This window comes from Maniola hyperantus, chromosome 22 (assembly GCF_902806685.2).
Source record: "Maniola hyperantus chromosome 22, iAphHyp1.2, whole genome shotgun sequence".
Taxonomy (NCBI): Eukaryota; Metazoa; Arthropoda; class Insecta; order Lepidoptera; family Nymphalidae; genus Maniola; species Maniola hyperantus.
In genome coordinates, this window is record NC_048557.2 from 11,509,147 (window position 1) to 11,525,841 (window position 16,695).

The 16,695-nt window shown below is 43.3% G+C and overlaps 2 protein-coding genes across 2 annotated transcripts in view; one reads left to right on the forward strand and one right to left on the reverse strand.

The window, feature by feature from the left end:
* Positions 1-864: 864 nt before the first annotated feature.
* Positions 865-11,738, reverse strand: ArfGAP3 (ADP-ribosylation factor GTPase activating protein 3). Its single transcript, XM_034980473.2, has 11 exons — positions 11,613-11,738; positions 11,346-11,537; positions 10,578-10,709; positions 8,633-8,734; positions 7,521-7,616; positions 7,300-7,422; positions 6,167-6,303; positions 5,325-5,438; positions 3,625-3,901; positions 2,794-2,991; positions 865-1,510 (listed from the first exon to the last, which is right to left on the reverse strand). Exons 1-11 carry the CDS (start codon positions 11,685-11,687, stop codon positions 1,409-1,411), a joined length of 1,548 nt encoding a protein of 515 aa, XP_034836364.1. The 5' UTR covers positions 11,688-11,738; the 3' UTR covers positions 865-1,408.
* A 950-nt stretch (positions 11,739-12,688) lies between these two features.
* The window catches only part of LOC117992758 (E3 ubiquitin-protein ligase TRIM33-like), a 31,904-nt gene continuing 27,897 nt past the window's right edge, over positions 12,689-16,695 (forward strand). Inside the window, exons 1-4 of the mRNA XM_069506104.1 lie at positions 12,689-13,180; positions 15,594-15,840; positions 16,058-16,174; positions 16,516-16,627. Of these exons, the coding sequence (XP_069362205.1) occupies positions 13,037-13,180; positions 15,594-15,840; positions 16,058-16,174; positions 16,516-16,627 (620 nt within the window). The 5' untranslated portion in view covers positions 12,689-13,036. The remainder of the gene's footprint in view (positions 13,181-15,593; positions 15,841-16,057; positions 16,175-16,515; positions 16,628-16,695) is intronic.

Below are 16,695 nucleotides of genomic sequence, written 5' to 3' on the forward strand. Positions count from 1 at the left end.
TCTGGAAGCTTATTATAGAAACGTATGGAATTACGAGCAAATGAATTGCTAACTTTACTGAGCCTAGAGGCGGGAATTACAAGTTTATTTTTATTTCTAGTATTTATATTATGACAGTCACTTTTTTTTTTAAATTTATTTATGTTTTTATGTACGTATAGTAAATTTTCAAAAATATATTGATTATGCACTGTCATAATTTTAACTTCCCTAAATTTAGTTCTCAGCGACTCTCGTGGCCCCATACTGTATATGGCTCGAACAGCCCTTTTCTGCAGCACAAAAATAGAATTAATATCAGCAGCATTACCCCATAATAATATACCATATGACATAATGCTGTGAAAGTAACTAAAATATACTAGTCTCGCAGTTTCTATGTCTGTCAACTGGCGAATCTTTTTTACCGCATATGCGGCAGAACTAAGTCTGTTCGATAAGTTATTTATATGAGAGCCCCATTGAAGTTTTGCATCTAACGTTATTCCAAGAAAAATAGCGGTATCCACTAAATCTAATTCCTCATTATTAAGTTGCACAGTGGTTTTCACCTGCTTAACATTTGGTAAAGTGAATTTAATACACTTTGTCTTTTTCCCGTTGAGAAGCAGGTTATTAGCTTCGAACCACTGTACTAACTTGGTGAGAGAATTGTTTACTTCATCAAAAGTTGTTAAGTATCGATTGATTTTAAATAAAAGTGATGTATCATCAGCAAACAAGACTTACAGACAGACAGTTTAAGATCTTAACAGCACATTTTTACCGGCCAATCTCCTCTGTGTCTCCTTCAAGCTACTTGAGACTGGCAAAGTGCATTGTGCTGACATGGCACTGGAAAAAGCCATATATTAAGAGAAGAAGAAGAAGAAAGACTCGCACGCACCTAAAGTCACGAGGTTTGACAGTTCGAAATTAATTTAAGTTTGTCTCTCCTTTTCTTATTACATTGGTAAGAAAAAGATGCGAATATTCTAAAATTTAGTTGCGCTCAGAATCAGTCCCATTTACTTATATTTTATACTGACCATAATTACATTACAGTCTCAACACTCGACGGAGTGAAAATCCATTTCCACGATTTTAGTAGCGAGTTAGCGAGTTAGTGAGTTAGCAAGTTAGCGAGTTAGCGAGTTAGCGCGCTAACGAAGTATACTTAGCATTCAGTAATTGGTCGAAAATCTGCTACAATACAAGTTTTGCGCGAACGGCGTCAATATATCGCAATAGAGCCAGGGGAAAATATCGCGCAAAAATTGCTTTTTTGAAAAAAAACTGGTCCAGGCGCTTTGGGCATTTTTGAATGGGTCAAAAAATTTAAGGTCTCGCACCGACTCGCGCACCTGCACCACAGCACGTAGACGAGTCAGGGCTGCGGCGCGGCGCCGGCGCAGGGCTCCGGGCGCGGTCAGTAGCCGTAGCGCTCCTGTATGGAGGACACGACGCCGTTGGCGAGCGACGACAGGCGCCCCGCCACGCGCGTCACGCCGGCGCGCACCGACTCGCGCACCTGCACAAACATACATACATACATACAGCCGCTACCGAGGGGAGTAAAGATCGTAGGCAAGCTCAGGAAGCGACTCCGGTAATCAAGCTCGGCGGTAGCTCGATCAGGCACGTGACGGAGGCGGTCGCGCAGCATGCGTTGGCGATCGGGGAGATGCTTCGGGAAGATGTCGCGTGTGTCGACTTCATCCTGGGGCATCCGTTATCCTGCGCTGCGCATCCTGTACCGTGGAACATTCGTAGCGACGATAACGTATGCTGCAGCGTGCTCGAGGGCGGCGCTTCACGTCGTGCGGTCGACGCTCATCACGGCGCAGAGGTCTTCCCTCATCTTACTCACGTCAGCGTATCGCTCGCGGGTGTGTTGCCGGCCGAGAATCGAACAGGTGGAGGTGGAGGCAGACGCAAGCGGGATATCGGGTCGGACGTGACTGCGATGTGGCAGGAGCCACCTGGGTCGCGCCGGACTACGAGACCTCACCGATCCTCATCGGACACGGCTGTTTCCGGGCGCGCCTGCATACGATGACGTTGTGCGAGAGCCCGGCGTGCGAGTGCGGCCATGGCGACGAGGATAGGCACCATGTGCTGTGGGAGTGTCCCCTCTATGAGGACTTGCGGGTGACGATGTTGGATGGGATCGTACGCGGGGAAGCGGGGCCGGTCTTCTACACGGACCTCGTCTCATCGGCGGGGAACTATAACCGGCTACGGGAATTCGCGCACCATTGGCATAAGAGGCGAAGCAGCTCGGAGCGTACAGGTGCCAGGTCGGCACCGCGGAGGAGCAGCAGCGGGGATCACAGCTTTGTTAGTGACGTCTAGCCCCAAGGGGGGAGAGTGAGCATAAGGGACAAGGAAGAACGGACAGGGAAATAATTTGTAGGGAGTCAAGAAGGCGCCCCGAGAAAATGCCAAGAACAAGTACCGAACGGGCGCCCTCCCGCAATTCGGCACATATAACCGAGAGATTGGTGGGGCCGTGGGAGGTGGAGGGTTGTAAAATCGAGCCAAACATCTAAATATATAAAAGGAAAAGGTAACTGACTGACTGACTGACTGACTGACTGACTGGTCGCAATGGGACCCCAACGTCTATCGGTTTTACGAACTATGTGCCCTGCCCATTGCCACTACATCATTATCTCACAAATCCAACGATTAACAATCAAAAAGTGCACAACTTGAATAAATACTTTCACTTTGACTTTCAACTGTGAGGATATGGAGTCAGAACAGAACTGTGACTTCATTAATATGACGTCAATAGGCTAAGATGCTCACATCTTCAAGGTCGGGCGCCGACACGCTGAAGGCGGCTGGCTTGGCGGGCCTGCTGTCGCCGCCGAACAGTTCTGCTGACGATATGCTGCTGCTGCCCGCGAACCGCGACAGCTCGCCGCTGCCGCCCATCCCGCCGCCCATCCCGCCGCCCACGCCGCCGCCCACGCCGCCGCCCCCGCCGCGGTCCCAGCTGCGATCCTGTAGGGACAGTGAACTGCGTCTTACAGTTCTATAAGTTCTCAAGTAAAGGGTTACCTGGAAGAGATCACTGTAGTGATAAGGTCGCCCTTTGTCTATAAGCATATCCTGTATTTTTTATTCTTTGTCATAGTATTAAACAATAAAGATGTTCTAAATTAAATGAAATGAAATCAAATGTAATATGTGACCCAAGGCACTTGCACAACTACAAGCACCTATAATGTAACGCACCGTAGAATTAAAAGGCAGTCTCAATGGCGTTTTGAAAAATGAAAATCACTCACTATGTTAATTTTATATTATAACAAAGGCAGGGCCGACATTGTTACTTCGGATCACTCACACGTACTGTACACTGTACACTGTACCGTGTACAGTGTACAGTGTACAGTGTACAGTGTACAGTGTACCGTGTACCGTGTACCGTGTACCGTGTACCGTGTACAGTGTACAGTGTACAGTGTACAGGCCTCCGTTACCACACAAATACTTCCCACCGGATGTTTGAAACCCAAATCCAAGCGGACGAACTCGCAGGCATCAGCTAGTGAAAAGATAAATCGATATGTAGAACAACAAACAATAGAACCTTCGGCATAACACGTTTGTATGTTAGCGCGTTAAGCTCACCTGATCGCCGAAGAACTGCGCGGAGCTGATAGACTTGGCCGAGCCGAACTTCTTGACCGCCGAGTCATCTTCCTCGTCGTGCTTCTTGGGGCGGTTGCGCGGCGTGGCGCTGCCGCGCGTGGGCGTGGGCGTGGGCGTGGGCGCGGGCTTGTCGTCGAACATGGTGCGCACGGCGCGCGCGGGCTCGGGCTCGATGTTCTCCCACGAGCTGTCGAGCTTGCGCGGCATGTCGCTGAGCAGCGCGTCCAGGCCGCGGCTGTTGCTGTATGGCTCGTTCCTGCACGACACGAATGTCACAAGCTTGGCATCGCACCGATAGTGCTGATTCTGATGACTTTACATGATATTGAAGTAACTACATTTTTTGTTTTTAAGGATTGCGTACCTCAAAAGGAAAAAGGCACTCTTATAGGATCACTATGTTGTCTGTCTGTCGTGTTTGTCAACAAAACTTATAGGGTACTTCCTGTATCCTACCTGACCTAGAATCATGAAATTTGGCAAGTAGATAGGTCTTAAAGCACAAGTAAAGGAAAAATCCAAAAACCGAATTTGTGAATCATAAAAAAAATGTGTTCACAATACAATTACTTTACTAGCCGGCAGCAAATATTGTACATCGACCTTTAGAAAGAGGTTTCGGCTTCGTAGAGCATTGTCTCTGTCACCAGGGCCCTCTTTCCCACTGGGCACAATGGGCACTTGCCCAGGGCCCACGATCGATTGGGGCTCACTAGTCCCTGCCAGATCACCAAACTATAACAGACCGACCGATATTTTAATACCCAAAAACATATTTATTCCGATAAAATCAACGGTCAAAAAAGCCATCTCAAACAAAGGATCGTAGAGATTGTTGAATTGTCAAGACTGACTTATATCCGATCTTTATTGTGTTTACTGATAACGCAAATGATAGAATATTTCATTCTCTTTCACACTTTAGAAAAAATTCCCGACAATAAAAACCTCTAAAAAGTAAAAAATAATATGTATTGGCATATGCCTATAATGTATTGATTGGATTGGTCCTTTACGTTTAATATAAATACTTAGTAAAGTTTTTATTATCCAAGCGCTCGTTGCGTCTGAGGACCACTAAAGATAACAGAACTTTTCTTTCTATAACAGATGACTTTTATAGTTTTTAGTACAAAATTTCTGACATTTATATATATATATATATCGTAATACAATATTTCTGACCTTTATCTTTTCTTTTTTGTAAATAATGTCATAAATTTTGCGCTCGCTTCGCTCGCGCCCCTGCACCACAGTTACATAGGTACCTGATCATGACGAGCACGTTGTTGAAGTCGTCCAGGTCGTCGAGGTGCTTGGGCGGCGGCGCGCCCTCCTGCTCGATCACCGTCATGTCCGAGGCGGCCGAGTGTGACACGCCCCTGCACCACAGTTACATAGGTACCTGATCATGACGAGCACGTTGTTGAAGTCGTCCAGGTCGTCGAGGTGCTTGGGCGGCGGCGCGCCCTCCTGCTCGATCACCGTCATGTCCGAGGCGGCCGAGTGTGACACGCCCCTGCACCACAGTTACATAGGTACCTGATCATGACGAGCACGTTGTTGAAGTCGTCCAGGTCGTCGAGGTGCTTGGGCGGCGGCGCGCCCTCCTGCTCGATCACCGTCATGTCCGAGGCGGCCGAGTGTGACACGCCCCTGCACCACAGTTACATAGGTACCTGATCATGACGAGCACGTTGTTGAAGTCGTCCAGGTCGTCGAGGTGCTTGGGCGGCGGCGCGCCCTCCTGCTCGATCACCGTCATGTCCGAGGCGGCCGAGTGTGACACGCCCCTGCACCACAGTTACACGTTAGCTATTCGATGCTCGTAACGCCGCGCCGCGCCGTACGCGAGGATTAAGTTTTTAAAAATCCCGTTTAAATTTTCGGGGATAAAATGTAGTCTAGATTATTATTATAATTATTAACGGGGCGCTGCACACTGAACAGACATGTTCAACCTCAAGCTCCAAGAGGTGGCAGATCATCTGTCAATGTCAGGTGCTAGTACATAAACATAGTGTTCACCTAGGGGAACACATACTGCGCCCGGAGGAGGCCAAGAAGCTGCTGCTGTTCCTGGCGGCAACCAGTGTCGGACGAGAATGAGGAAGTTTCCAGGCAACGTTTATATGATCTATGCTTTAAATTTTTAATATTAAATCGGACGCGAAATTAATTAATTACTTCTATTATAGTTCATAGATTTTGTGTGGAAGAAACATAAGGAAAACTGCAGTGCACGCTAGCTGTTACTCTTAGTCTATGTCATTGATTGACACGACCTAAACATTAAAGCATAGATCATAAAGATATAGGTATTATTTTTCATCTTTAGTGGTGGTAGTATTCAGCGCCATCTATGAAAATTTTCTCGAACGTTGCCTGGAAACCTCCTCATTGCTAACGGGGGCGGTCACAATAGATCGGCAACACTCAAAGTGACACTGGGTCTGAAAGGCCTGCACAGTGCACAGCCGCCAAACATCAAGAAGCTTAGATTGGGGTTGTGCACACTCACGCGGCGGTGGAGCGGTTCCCGGCGGCTATGCCCAGCCGCTCGCAGTGGTCGCGGGCGGGCGGGCGGTACGCGAGGCGCAGCGCCGCCACCTCCTGCTCCACCGACTCTATACTTGTCTTGTTCTGGCTCTCCTTCGTCTGAACGGGAATCAGCATTTACATACTCGCACTAAATATTGCACGTCCAACTTTACAAAGAGATTTCATTTCTGCTTCGTAGAGCACTGTCATCTGTCACTCACTCACTCATACCTGTGACGTTTCGTCGGCCTCAACGACAGAGACGACGCTCTATGAAATCATTATGTCTTTCTAAAGTTCGATGTGCAATATTGCCTGGTGACCGATCAATTGACAAAGTTTCATTCCCCAAACAAATTCTGGCAAAATTATGAATAATTTTATGATTGTTATAAAACTTATGTTTCTACAAATAATTCACTTGATAAAACAAATTACCAGACAAATTGTTATTTCATAAAATATCATTTGACAAACAATTGATTTCTTAATCGTGTTAATTAGTAAAACAACATATCGCGCTTTTTTTTTTGATAAAATGTATTGTTTGATAAAATGAACTGTTTGATAAATACTTTAAGAATTCACCAAATCATTTATATGTCGACCGGGCCGACGCCGACGGAAGAGACCGCTTACTATAATGGGGGGGGGGGTCTCTTTCCTCCCCCCCCGCTCCCACCATCAAGAGCGAGCGAAGCGAGCTCGGGACTTGGGGCACTCCGACTCGGAACGGTTAGGTTAGGTATTTCTTTTTTTACCACCCAGAAAAAAGGAGCCCCGCGAAGCGAGGCTCCTTTTCGACGCTTCACCTACCCTGGCAGGTGTCAAATGTTACCTCTAGTTCGCGACAGGTGGACATGGCAATCGGGGTGGGGACGTCCCGCACGCCCGCCCGTCACCCTGCGGAGCGCCCTCACACCGAATGCTAAGTCGATCTGTCGCGAACAAGAGGTAACGTTCGACGCCTACCGAGGTAGTGAAGCGTCGAACGTACGAACTGTCGTCAACCTTTTGTACATATTCATTATTATTAAAACAAGATAACAGTGTATTTACTATAACTACAAGAAAAATTGTCGTAAAGTGTGCAACCAGCATGGATAACTTTACCTCCATCTTGAGTTTCTCTGCCATAATGGCTTCCCTCTCGATGTCGTCGAAGTTCGCAGCCACCTTGGTGGCGCCCAGCCCGCCCAGCCCGCCCAGCCCGCCCAGGCCGCGCCGCGCGCCCGTCTGTTGCACACAAACATATTGCTACTAGTTCATTTACATTTATCTGTATCAAACTGCACCGCCTCGCCTCGCGCGGTGACACGTCCCTGTGTACTGACCCCGGGCCGCCTGTTAGCGGGCCTGCTGGCGGCGGCCCCGGGCGCGCCCCACAGCCGCGCCTCCGAGCTCAGGCCCTCGCCGCCGCCCGGCGCCGTCTGCAACACACCATCAACTTAATACAGCTCCAGTGCCATGATCGCATGCGATGCAGTTGTTCCGCAATCAACCAGCTGGATCACAAGAGTCTCTGCACTACCGCACGAAGTACAACAGGTTGACTGAAGAACACACACAAGTGTGCACACGTTCAGCCTAAGTATTATTCTAGGTAGTAATGAACAGACATCTGCTAGGCATGCATGCTCCAACCTAGACAACCATTGCTTTTTATTATGTACTAACTAATGCCTGCGACTTTGCCCGCGTCGATTTACTTTTTAGAAAATCCTGTGGGAACTCTTTGTTTTTCTGGTATAAAAAGTAACCTAGGTCACCCTTTAGGTCTTCATCTATATTTATGTAAAAAAATTATTCAATCTGTTGCTCTGTTGCGGCGTGATTGAAGGACAAATCAACAAATAAATACACAGCATTTATAATATGTATAGGTAGGGATGATTGTTATCAATCATAGCACCGATCACCAACCAAGCAGCTGGTCACAGCTAACAGCTTGCAGCAGCAGGGTGCTGGCCCTGGCTCCACCACACCAAACACCTTTAGATAACACACAGGAAACTTATCTCTGTGCAACTAATTTAATAATCCATTAACATTTAAATTTTTATTACAAACATGTGGAAAACAAATTATCAAATATAAGGCATAGTAGGAAATACTGCACTGCAAAATATTTTTTAATGGTTATATTTAATGGTTATATTTAATGGTTATATTTCAAACAAATCCATTCATTTATTTATTTTAAAAATCTTGTTAAAAACACACAAAACATCTCACAACAATTACAATGATAAGTAATGATAAGTGTCCATATGAGAAGTTCAGTCTCTATACATACAAATCAAACTCCTAACTGACTGACTTATACATCAACGCACAGCCCAAACCGCTGCTCCTGATCATATCCTGATGTAAATAATATGCTGGCCTTGGCTATAAAGTTAGTGAATCAATGGTGTCTGCCGTGTGGTTAGTGGCAGTGGGTTACCTGCAAGGAGTTCGTGTTAGTGGGCTTGCCATGCTCCGCAAACCAGTCTACCTCCTGCTCCTTGGGCTCCTTCACTTCAGCAGGCGCAGGATCCAAGTGCAACTAAAACATAACACTCACTCATTTAGTTCATTTGTCCTGATTTATTTATTCAAGTGAACTTTTGATGAATGAAAATTAATTGAACATTGGTTTGTAAATTGTATTTCTTTTGCCGCTATAACTAAAAGTAGTGTTATTTCTTGTACGATGGTATGGAACCCTTCGTGTGCGAGCCCGACTCGCACTTGACTGATTTCATTGTACCTTTTGACCCCGTTGAAAAATAATCTTCAACCATTTTGCATCAATTTGATCCTGATTTAATTCTTTGGCAATAGCATTTGTTAGAATTTTCTGCCTGGTCTCTTTGTTGTGTCATTTTTTCTAGATTTTATAATTTTTCCTGTAATTTTTATGTACCAATGGATAGCTACGTAGATATTTTTAAAATAATCCGCAGGATAAGTGCCATAGTAATATTTACAGAAAATTTGCAAGTTATTCAAAGAATCTAATTCAAACATCGAAAACTTGTACAGTTTCTGGCCTGCAATTTTAAAATGCTTAAAGATTTTTCTTGTTTTATAACTGTTTATTATTAACAAGGATATGTACTAGCAAGAAATAAAAAAAAATCTGATGAAATACCATTGTTTCTTTTTTTTACTAATTTTTAAAGTGGCGAACTACCTAGAAAAAAATAAAAAAATTAATAACTCGAAAACGATAAACTTTTGCATAAGCACTTTAGGGGTCGTTTGATAGCTAATGTCCTGTACTATAACCCCTTAACGGGATCGTGTCCTATTTTCCTGTAACCCTGTATACAGTATGTGCAAACATGAACTAGTGATATTTTAAACACTTATATAACAAATGTTGTATTGTAGCTTAGCTCACAATCTTTCGATGTAATAAAAAAATAAAAGGGTTGTGGGGGGCGTTTTTGCAGTGATTTACAATAATTAGTGAATTTGCATAATTTTACGATAATTTTTTCGAGTTTCTTATTTTTTTCAAAAGTTATGGAAATGTGAACACTTTGTTTTGTAATGTAGACGATAGGACAGTATTGTTGCCCTCCGAATAAGCCCATTTTTATCTCAGCAAGACCAAAACTTTGAGAGATGATTTTTTATAGAGAATATTTCAACAAAAAATCAAAATGGCTGCCACACAGATAAGAAGTGGATTGGGCCCAAGTATAGAGTGTATTTGTTCTTAAAAATAGTTGTTATATAAGTGTTTAAAAAATCACTAGTTCATGTCCGGACACACTGTATATATGTGTATTTGAACAGCACTTGGTGTATGAAGCAAAATATTGACTGGGGAACCAATCGCGCGGTTAACATCACCAAAATATACACACACACTATGTTTTACAGCAGAGAGATTACCATCCCATACACATTAATAGTCACTATTGAACTAAAAATTATAATCTCTATGGAAATGAAAGACTCGCGCACCGAGAATTCCATACTGCAGCCGTATTTTTTCGACATTTTGCATGATAAATCAAAAACTATAATGCATAAAAATAAATAAAAATCTGTTTTAGAATGAACAAGTAAATCCCTTTCATATAATACCCCACTTGGTATAGTTATCTTACTTTGAAAGTTGAAAATACTAATTATTTGTTCATGAACACATTTTAATTTTTTTGCATATAATGTAACCACAAATTCACATTTTATGAATTTTTCCCATTAGGTACATGTGCTATAAGACCTACTTATATGCCAAATTACATGATCCTAGGTCAGCGGGAAGTACCCTATAGGATTTCTTGACAGACACAACGGACAGACAGACAGACAACAAAGTGATCCTACAAGGGTTCCTTTTTTTTTTTTTGAGGTACGGAAACCTAAAAATGTACAGAATGAGTCCAAACCTTAGTGCCATAAGTCCTCATAGCCTGTTCCGACATTGCACTCAGCTTGTCCCTGTACAGCTGCGCCACTCGCGAGCTGTACTTCTGCCGCGCGTCCTCCGTCACCAGCCCGTGCGTGCGGAAGAACTGTGTCTGCGGTGCCATGCATCATGTCATCATCATCACCATCAGCCCATCTCCAGCCCAGAGTGAGAAGGTAGGGTCATGATAGCCTAGTGGTTAAGACGTGCTTCCCTATTTGGGAGGTTGGGGGTTCCATCCCATTGAATGTCACTTGCTTTAACAGTGTAGGAAAACATAGTGAGGAAACCTGTATGACTGAGAGTGTACCATGATGTTCTCAAAGGGATGTGAAGTCTACGGAACCGCACTTGGTCGGTGGTTGGTGTGGCGGACAATGGCTTCAATGAAAATCCTTCTCCTTGAGTATAATGTCAGCATTGAGGAATAGGTTAAGTATCCATTTACCAACACAACATGATACGAGGTATTTAAAGATTCTTATTACATCCAACACACCAGTCGTGTCAAATATGAGCCCACTGAGCATTTTCCTGCGGCTCCAATCATTTACGCCATAAATATGCTTGTCCTATAATACTGTTTTGGTGGGATATTCAGTAGTTTGTCTTTGTTTTGCAGCCCACCTCATCTACGGCCTTCATGCTTTTGACCCACCAGTGACTTTGTGTTTGACATGGCTGCAATACACAGTACATTTAGGAGGAGCAAATCACCAAATGTGCACAAAATATAATTTCATCATACCGCATTGACGTTGCCGCCGAGCTGCATGTTGCGCAGCTGCTTCCAGGTCCAGTTGGTGTCCAGCTGCGTGGAGCGCACGAACGTGAGGTGCACGCCGAGGCTGCGGTGCACGGCCGAGCAGTCCAGGCAGATGAACACTCCGTACGTCACCGACGACCACGTAGGGTTCTTCGCGTTGCAGTCGAAACATACCTGCACACACCGACTCACGTGAAACAATCAATAAACATCGATTCCTTTGCACCCGATCCATCAAATAATACACACTTTGTTTGCGGGGATGGAACGTAGCCGTAAAAATATCGCTTCAATATCGCTTTTACTCGGCCCAGAGTCAGCCATTTTCGAGAATTTTGACGTGTTGTGTTCTTGTCACGATGTCAAATTGTCACCAACTCATTTGACACTTAAATCAGTGTTGCTGTAACAAACATTTTTGGCTCTGGTCATATTAGTTAAGGGTCCAATAGACGAGCGGAATCAGCTCGACCTATCCAAGTGCCTGCCAGTCAGGCTGCACTGTACAAAAATTATAATGCTGCTTTTGAACAATAAAGTTCAAGAACAAATTGCACTGCTTTTGTAATGAAAAGAAACCGGTCAAGTACGAGTCAAACTCGAACACGAAGAGTTCCGTACTATCATACGAGCAATCACAATATTTTTTAACTTTCTTTTATTTGCATGGCAGCTGTTTTGACATTTTTATTATTTGTTGTTATAGCGGTAATTGAAAATATACACATTCTGTGAAAAATAACTCTCTTCTTCCCTGTATCTCATGATCCATTTAATAACGGATCATGAGATACAGTCCGGTGACAGACAGGTGGACTGACCAACAGACTGGATGAATCGGGGAGGCTTAGTAACAGGGTTCCCGTTGGGTACGATACCCTTCGGTCAGGCAACGCAACAAACTGCTGCTGAAATTATATCAGATAAATCAGTTTTTATTAAGTTTTTTCTTTTCTTCAGCACCTTTCACTCAAAGACTGAAATTTCTGACTACAGAGAGAACGTTCACTCAAATTTAGCCTCTCTGCACTCCACTGCACTCACATAAATACAATGTAGTCTTTTCACTTTTAATCTTCTCGTTCTGACTGTGAGCGGATGGATAGTAAAATAAATAAAATATACTTTTTCTGTCCATGTATCAAATAACAATGAACAAACAATGAAGTCATAAAATCACAATAAATTTCAATCAAGTTCCAGTCACAATATGTTCCCCCGTCTGTAATGGACTATTGTTTATTTTTCTCTAGAGTCTAGACTCTAGACTAATAAAAAATAATGGTAAATCTTTAAATGACATAAAACTCTATATTGTCTATAGTTCGTCGCTAAGGAAAATGTTGAAAGGACGCACGTAACGATAAATACTTGTGAAATTGACTCTAAATATATAAAACCAATGGAATTTCTTGTATATTCGTCGTGCGGAGGACTCAATGCTATTATATTTTCCGCTAGTGAATCAATTCGGTTGCGCGTTGAGTGTGAGCAAGGGCACTAGAACTCGCTTTCGAATAGCCTCATCTCTCAGCCGTAAGTGCTCAATTAGTGATGTTGACGTGCGCGAGCGTCGAGGCCTGCGAGTGAAAGTTCTGGTCTAACTTTTCCTCGGTGAAAATGAGACTCAAACGAGTGAAATAATTTGGAAAGTGCAGTGTTCGACGTTGCGAATGGAGAACGCAGGGTTTCCTTCCGGAGGCGGGTGCGGAGAGGACATCGAGCGAGCCCTGATGGACCTCGGGCCGCTGCTCGGAGTCACCATCAAGGAGGAGGCGCCCGACGAGCTCGCTGACGGGTCCGCCTCGCGGAACAATGTATGGCCATGTTTTGTTTAAAAACAAAAGCAAAAATAACCATTAGAAACTCATTAGAAATTATGACACAAGTTCGTGTTTTATTTTTAATGGAGAATAAGTCGTTTAGTATTAATTTAGTAATCAATAAAGCCAGCTTTGGTGCGCTATATTGACATTAAAATAAAATTAAATAAAATTAAAACATTATGAAAGTTGTGAAAGTATTTAAAGTAATTTCCAAAGGGCTGCCATGTTTTATTGTAAAATTAAGTATAACACCATCTATATGTACCTATATATTACTATCCCCTAAAAATAGTAAATATATTCAAAATGGAGCTCCACATTCTATAGAATGGATAAACTACCATACAGTATGATCTAAAATCAAAATGTAAAACAAATACCTGTTTGTAAACAAAAGCAGGTGCAAGAGTCGCCTGTCTTGCTCTTATTAGTTTCACATGACAGTTCCTATTGTGTTTACTCTGAAGTGCCTTACAGCCAGTCCAAACTGTGCAATCTATGACAATGAATAATTCCGTTTCCTCAAGATTTGATCCATACTAATATTATAAATGCCAAAGTGTGTCTGTCTGCTAGGCTTTTCACGGCCCAACAGTTTAACCGATTTCCATGAAATTTAGTACGGAGTTAGCTTACATCCCGAGGAAGGACATATTTCACATTTTTGAAAAACCTAATTCCACGCAGACGAAGTCGCGGGCATCAGCTAGTTCTGTATAATATGAAAACCCACAATTCCTCACTCAAAGATCCATAACTCCATTTTAGTTCAGATTAAGTACAAAGTCGTAGGTTAGCATACAATTTATTTATTATTTTTATTTATTTTATATCTAATTAGAACGGCAGTGCCACTTACACTAACTAGATGATTAATAATAAATTTTAATACAAATAAAGGTACAAGAAAAAAGACAAAATACAAAACGATAAAAGATCAAAGAATTTTGAATATGTACGCTATATTTATATACCTTAGTACACATTTATTATGCAAAAGAGGTGTATGCCTAAAATTTAAACCTTTATACAACCTTTAGTGCATTCTTACCACAAGGTCTACACAGGTTTTTTATTGTACACCTGCCAGGACAATATATTATAGAATGACTTTTAGTTTTTAAATTGCCATAAATAGACTATAGTTATAATCTATTTATGGCAATTTTACATGAGTTCCTGATTTACATGAAATATAATCAGCTTTTTATCTATAAATCAATTTACTATCAGACAAATAAAATCACTTTAATGCTTATATATACCTAAATGGGTATATATAGACAAATGTGGTTCATTCTGTTGTACATAAACTCCATCACTCTAAAGCTAGTGCTATCCTTTTCCACGGGGAGTGTTATTATGAATTAACTAGCTTATTCCCACGACTTTCCATGTGGACTACACAAATTTCAACCCCTATGTTACTCCTTTAGGAATGAATGTCCAAAAATCCTTTCTTAGCAGATGTCTACATCATAATAGCTACCTGCATGCCCAGTTTCAGTCTGATCCGGCCAGTAGTTTGAGCTTGCGTTGATAGATCAGTCAGTCAGTCAGTCACCTTTTCGTTTCATATATTTAGATAGTGCTTCCTCTGATTGAAATTTTAAAATAATATATTGAATGTACAGAAATTGTCCAGTTACAGTATAAGTATAGATAATTACTTTCTGCTAAACTTTTTGTTTACTCAAGTCACTTAGGTGACCCTTTCTTATCTTTGTTGTTTGTATCATTGTATTACTTATTTGCTAAAATACAACAGACAGTTTTGAAAATCAAGCAAAATATAATGTCACTAGCTGGTGCCTGCGACTTCCATTTGTCTGCATGGATATAGAATATCAAAAATCTTCTGGGAACTCTATCATTTTACAGATGCAACAACCCACTTTCAAAAAGTGTAATTTATTACCTATTTTAAATAAACCATTAGATTTAATTTGATTTGATAAGAATAAGCTAAGTATTTAGTGTTTTTTTCAAAAAGATTTCTAACTATGTGTATGCATGGATATAGGGCACTATAGCTCTCAGTAATAGCTTGTGACAGTAATTATCCAAACAAAGGTACATATTGTAATTCTGAAGCATGGACTGAAACACCACCTACTTCTTAACTCTGGCTTACCAGAGTTAAGAAGTAGGTGGTGTTTCAGTCCATGCTTCAGAGAGCATGTAAAGCCGTCGCTCCTGAATCTGATCTCTTTCCGATGGTGTTGTATTGCCATTCCATCAGAAATAGAGGGTGCACCCGTGTTTGTGCTAGCACTTGTGCACTACAATTTTTTCCGCGCAGATGGCTAGCCGGCTAAAAGATTGCCGTGGCCGAAATAAATGTACAATTCGCCCACTGCGCAGGTTCAATGTGAGCGATGTTTTACGTGAAATGTGTGTGCAGGTGAGCGGCACCAGCGACGGCGCGGGCCCGAGCGGGGCGACGACGGTCGGCAAGACGGAGGAGGGCGCCGACTCGCTGGCGTCGCCCACGCGTGCCTCGCTGCTGGCGCTGCGCTGCGTGTTCTGCGCGGGCGCGCTGGCGCAGGCCGACGGCACGCCCAAGCTCATGGAGTGCCTGCACTCGGCCTGCGAGCCCTGCATCAAGCTCAAGATTGAGGAGAAGCTCGCGCCCAGCCGAGACTTCCTAGGTACCTACCTATATGCTAATCATTGCTTTATTACAAGCAATGATTAGTAGGTCTTGGTTGAAGCGCTTTTGCCTAGAAAATGCCTAATCACTCCTGCCTTGAAGATATTATATGCGGCAGGAAACATAGACGTCGGAAGACGCCTTAGCGGCCCGTATCTATATTGAGCAAAAACGTGTCATACGAGAGTAGATTGTATGTTCTGTTGTCATGCCAGGTGCGAACTGCGTGACGATCTCGTGCGCGGCGTGCCGGCTGCAGTGCCAGCCCAGCAACATGATCGACCAGCGCTTCGTGCTCGAGAAGATGGCCATGGAACAGGCAGGCAGCAACGGTAATATGAACCATGACATTCCAAAAATGTACTGTGAAACAAATCTTTTATCCACCTTTTCGAAGTCTAATGGTAAAATGAGGAACTCTACAATATCCATATTGTATTTTGCTTGCTCAAACAAGTCGAAACACAATGCCACATGTATACCCTATCCGCAGAATGCAGTTACTACAGCGCTCTCTCTTTTGTGTAATCCCATACAAATGATAGAGCCAAACAGAGAGAGAGCTCTATACTTACTTCATTCCGCGGATAGAGTATACTGGCTTTAGTTATTTTGTCACGTTAATTGTAGAAAACTATTATAAATAACTACTAATATAAATGTTGTCTGGCAGGCGCGGCCGGCGAGCAGCAGTGCAACAGCTGCGAGGACACGGAGCCCGCCACCAGCTACTGCGTGGACTGCGCAGAGTTCATCTGTGACAACTGCGTGCACGCGCACCAGAGGTGAGTTGTCTGGCAGGCGCGGCCGGCGAGCAGCAGTGCAACAGCTGCGAGGACACGGAGCCCGCCAC